Here is a 5,000-nt window from a genome sequence, read left to right on the forward strand (position 1 = left end):
CTCACACACACACACACACACACACCTGACCTAAAAAGCCGGACACAAGACTAACACATCAGTTCTGACCTTTAAAAGATAACACACTGTCACACTGTCCTTCCCTAAAGCCCCCCCGTCCTCACACACACACACAGCAGTGGTAATAACTGTAATTGGCTCCTTGTCCCCCCCCCCCCCTCACTGGGCAGGTAACATCTCTGTCCTCTGCTGCTGTGACACACTTTATGTGGCCATAAACCCTTTGCCGTATGTTTCTGCTCATCAGACCAGTGATAAATGTCTGTGTTCATTGGGATTAATTCATCTCACACCCGAAGGCTTCGACCGCACAATCAAGCTAAGTAGCCTGAAGGGGACACGGAGACGATCAGGTGCAGCTGAGCTGTTCAGGGTTTTCACACGCCGCTTTAAGTTAATTCTTTTCATGTAAAACCAATTAGCTGACTGATTTCTGCATCACATTATCATGGTTTTTATTGGCTTGGACCAAAAGCTGAAGTGTTTGCTCTGAAACAGGAGCCAGAGGCGCTCAGATCAAACCCAGCGCTGCTTCTTTAACACTTTAGTAACTCAGTAAACTGGGCTGGAACATGTGACAGTAGCAGCGGAGACACCAACCAAATCCCATCTCCTGAAACAGATTCCCTGACAGCCGGCTTCACCACCGGAGCGTCTCAGGTGCAGAATCACCACTAGCTAATAAAAGGCGCCTTAAACAGGCCGCTGAAGCCAGACGGCATTCGATTAAGGCCGCTGAGGTCCCGGAGGAGGAATAGGAAACTATCAGTGGGTCCAAGAGCCAAACACAAACCAGCATCTCAGGTCTCCTTTAGTGTCCCAGAGGAAACCTGCCTCTGACAGGTCCTGTAATCTATTAGCACCCTGCAGGCTTCCTGTGACTCTGTGGTTCTGACTAGAGCCAAGACAGAGCGAGAGGAGACACACTCATCTAGAGGAAACCACTAAACCTGATGACTCCACTGCACACACTCCTCGCTTGGTCCATCCGTGACCTCACCTGAGAGGAAGAGGAGGAGCAGCAGTCACACTTCCTGCCTGCAGTCATGTGACTGTGAGAGTTTAAAGACAATGTTGTTCTGTGCTGATTTAATGTGCTTTAACTCCAAAACTTTTTTAAATATTAACAGAAAAATATGTCACATCAAAATGTCCTGCAGGTGGATTTGAATTTTTCACAGATGTCTGCACATGACGACAGAATGTGAGAGTGAGGGACTCTTCTGTCCACGAGGAGGCAGAAAAACACTGAAGAAGAATCTCAGGACCAATCAGCTGTCGTGAATATCGTGAGTATCAATATCAGAATATCAGCCAATCATAACGTCAGAATCTGGTACCTACAGTTCTGACCTGGATGTCAGGTATCCATAGACACACTGTGGTCCCCAGAGGTTAGACCATCATCACTTCAGAAGAGGAGAGAAGCTTTACACACCAGCTGTACTGACCCTGACTGAGTTTATCCTAATGAAGAGATTTTAATAATTCACCTCACAACCAGCGAGCAGAGAAGGAGCTCTAAACAAGTCTACACACACACACACACACACAGGCACACACACACACACACTCACACACACTCACACACACTCACACACACACTCACACACACACACACACACTGAAGCTGTCAGCTGACATGATTTCAGAGGTGAGTTATGAAGCGGAGGACAGACCAGGAAATCACCTGATCACCATGGCAACGGGCACAGTAAAACAGCAGCAACAAAGAGGCAGAAGAGAGACAGACAGACAGACAGACAGAGAGACAGACAGACAGACAGACAGACAGACAGACAGACAGACAGACAGACAGACAGAGAGACAGACAGACAGACAGACAGACAGACAGATGATGTGAAACAGTGTTAAAGCTCCTCTGAAGAGGAGGAAATACTGAATAAATAAAACTGGACCAGAAGAAGACTTCTACTGCACTCAGAGGAGGACAGAAACACAGGTGACGTGGGGGCAGAGGAAGGGACGACGGGCAACAGCAGCCCCCAACAGTAATGGAATGCACCCCGTAAGAAAAACCCCAAAATGATGTGAAGCTTGAACTAACTAACTAACTAACTAACTAACTAACTAACTAACTAACTAACTAACTAAACTAAAGTAAACTAACTAACTAACTAACTAACTAACTAACTAACTAAACTAAACTAAACTAAACTAAACTAAACTAAACTAAACTAACTAACTAACTAACTAACTAACTAACTAACTAAACTAACTAACTAACTAACCTGGTTGTGGGTTAATATATCTGTCCCAGTTCATGTTAACACCCATGAGCCCTGTTGGTCTTGAGATAACGCTGTTATGAATTGGCGCTATATAAATAAAGATTGATTGATTGATTGATTGGTTGATTGATTGATTGATTGATTGATTGGTTAGTTGAATCTGCTGACTTCCTCCTCTGGGGGACTCATGCTACAGGCTGTGGGAGGCTCATCTAGGTAGAATGTGTTCTTCAGAGGATTAAGGCCACAGAAGGGTCACACAGGTGTTGTCCAGGTGAGTTTGTTTTATCTGTTTCTTCTTTCTGCTGACTCACAGGTTAGTCAGTGCAGAGCTCAGTCATCAGTCAGCGTCATGAAGTCATCAGAGCCACACAAATAAAGGGCTTATTACCCAGCAGCCAATGCTGACATGGACCCACACGGTGAGAGCCTGTCCGCCTGCCCCCCCCCCGGCCCATTAAAGCAGGAACAGGCCGCCTGCAGTGGCTCGTAGATCACAGTCAGGAGGGGAAGTGAAGCCGCCGCCGTTGGCAGAGATCCCAGGAGTCATTAAGCTCGGCCTCTAGCTGTCATTGCCCCCCCCCCCCTCAGTGGCTCCTCTGGGGCCCGTGGGCCACTTCACAGCCGGTCCAGAGGTGGAAGGACATTAGCTTTTAATGAGGAAGATTATTAGAGGAACACCTCCTGGCTCTGGGCACGTCCTTCTCATGGGGGGGCTCTGATAACCTTCACCCTCTGTGTGACACCTACTTTCTACTAAACTGAGGCTGGTTCAGACACATCTCACCTGGACAGCCACACCTCCCTCTGTAAACACTGACTGAGTGTTTTATTCTGTTGTTGGTGTGTCTGACCCCCCCGAGCAGTTTGACTCTGTGTTAACACTCCAGACACTCCGAGCCTTTAATCACAGAGCACGTGTGTGAAGTCTCAGTGAAACATAACATAACATAACAACATCATCTTATTACCTGGGCCATGTGACTGCCTCCTATTGGCTGTAGCTACTCCACAGGTGAGGCCCCACCCCCAGTGCTGTCTGTTGTAGAGTCGACTTCCCCACAGCAACGAGGGCTTTTTATCATTTGGTGACATCTTTATAATTGGAGCCCTGAAGACTAAAACCTTCTGAACAATCAATCAAATCAAGAGGAAGACAACATTTTGTGGTTCTCCTCGTGTGAGTGGAACGTCAGAGAACGCTGAAGGTCCCATATTGCTGGAGCAGGTTTACAGGTTTGAAATCAGAACATGTTCCTGCTGCCTCAGTCTCAGAGGAACAGAAACACCACGGCTGGTGTTAGTGACAGCGAGGTGGAGTCAGTGGGCGGGGCCAGTCAGATCCCCTTATGACATCATAAAGGGAGCCACATCTAGACAGAGTGTTTTTACACACAGTTACTGACAGACAGAGAGGACGGTCTGTACTCAGAGTCTGAATCACATCAGCACTGACTGATGAAGGATGCAGCAAATACAGACCTATGGCTCCCTGTGGGTCTGAGCCCAGAGCTGGCCCTTCCCAGAAGACCACCAGGGGGCCCCAAACCCAAGACTGGGTCTGAACTGGCCCCTGGTTTCTATAACGAACTTGCTGCTGATATAATGAGCTGCTGACAGAGAATAAAGCCATCGACATCCAGCACAGCCGGTATGTGGGGAGACAAACACGTCCCGGTTTAACCCCCCCGCTAACACGTAGTCGTCGGTTTCGCTCCGAGGTGTCTTAAGTTTGATTATTTGAGCGAAAAGACGAGCGTTTGTTTCACGGTGTCACTCACCCCGAAGTTGGAGGCTGCGAATCTGGCCGGAGCAGAGACGTTGGTGGAGGCGGTGGGGTGGGCGTAGAAGGCGTTGATGTTGGCCAGCAGGGTGCTCATCACTGCTGGCAGCCCCGACAGCATGTACCTAGAGGACAGGCAGGAGAAGTGACTGAGGGGGAGGGAGGGACAGAGGAGGGGGAGCAGGTTTGAATGTGTCAGGACAGAGGAATAATATGGAGACGGAGGGTGGGGGGGGGGTATAAAGAGGCCAGAGAGAGATCAGGGGGGAGGAGGAGGAGAGAAATTACAGAGAGGAAGGAGGATGCAGGATCGGATGTGGATGGAGAGATGGAGGAGGGAAGGGTCAGACATGATTGGAGAGGAGAGAGGGGAGAGGGAGGAGAGGGAGGTGGGAGAGGAGAGGGAGGAGAGGGAGGAGAGGGAGGTGGGAGAGGAGAGGGAGGAGAGGGAGGAGAGGGAGGTGGGAGAGGAGAGGGAGGAGAGGGAGGAGAGAGAGGAGAGAGAGGTGGGAGGGAAACAAAAGTGAATTAGTTGGAGATGAAGTAAAAGTGGGTGATAACCAGTTAGAGTTAATATTCCTAATATTCCAGTCACATCTTTAAAGGGTCACTCCACTGTTTCTACCCATGATCCTCTCTGTCCTCATCCTGGTGTGTGAGTGACTGGTAGGTAGTAAAAGTGTTGGAACTGGTCCAGTAGATCACCTCAGCCAGCAGACACCAGACGGGCTGCAATGGCTGCAACGTGATCCTTTGGGACAACTGCACCTGATCACAGTAGGTCCACTAAAAGAGCTTGTTTGATCCACTGACAGGCTCAGAGTGTTATTCTAAGTGTGTGACAGCATCATGGAAAGGATCCCTACAGAGAGAGACCTGGAAGATCCTTTTGGTTTAACCACAAACAGCACACACACCAGACTACATTCACTAAAACAGGGATT

The 5,000-nt window shown here is 48.8% G+C and overlaps 1 protein-coding gene across 1 annotated transcript in view; it reads right to left on the reverse strand.

Annotated features, from left to right (window-relative positions):
• The window catches only part of LOC139204431 (protein unc-13 homolog B), a 53,218-nt gene that overhangs the window by 39,152 nt on the left and 9,066 nt on the right, over positions 1–5,000 (reverse strand). The window contains exon 8 of the mRNA XM_070834455.1: positions 4,055–4,205. Within this exon, the coding sequence (XP_070690556.1) occupies positions 4,055–4,205 (151 nt within the window). The remainder of the gene's footprint in view (positions 1–4,054; positions 4,206–5,000) is intronic.

The sequence above is a fragment of the Pempheris klunzingeri genome, chromosome 7 (genome assembly GCF_042242105.1).
Source record: "Pempheris klunzingeri isolate RE-2024b chromosome 7, fPemKlu1.hap1, whole genome shotgun sequence".
NCBI lineage: Eukaryota > Metazoa > Chordata > Actinopteri > Acropomatiformes > Pempheridae > Pempheris > Pempheris klunzingeri.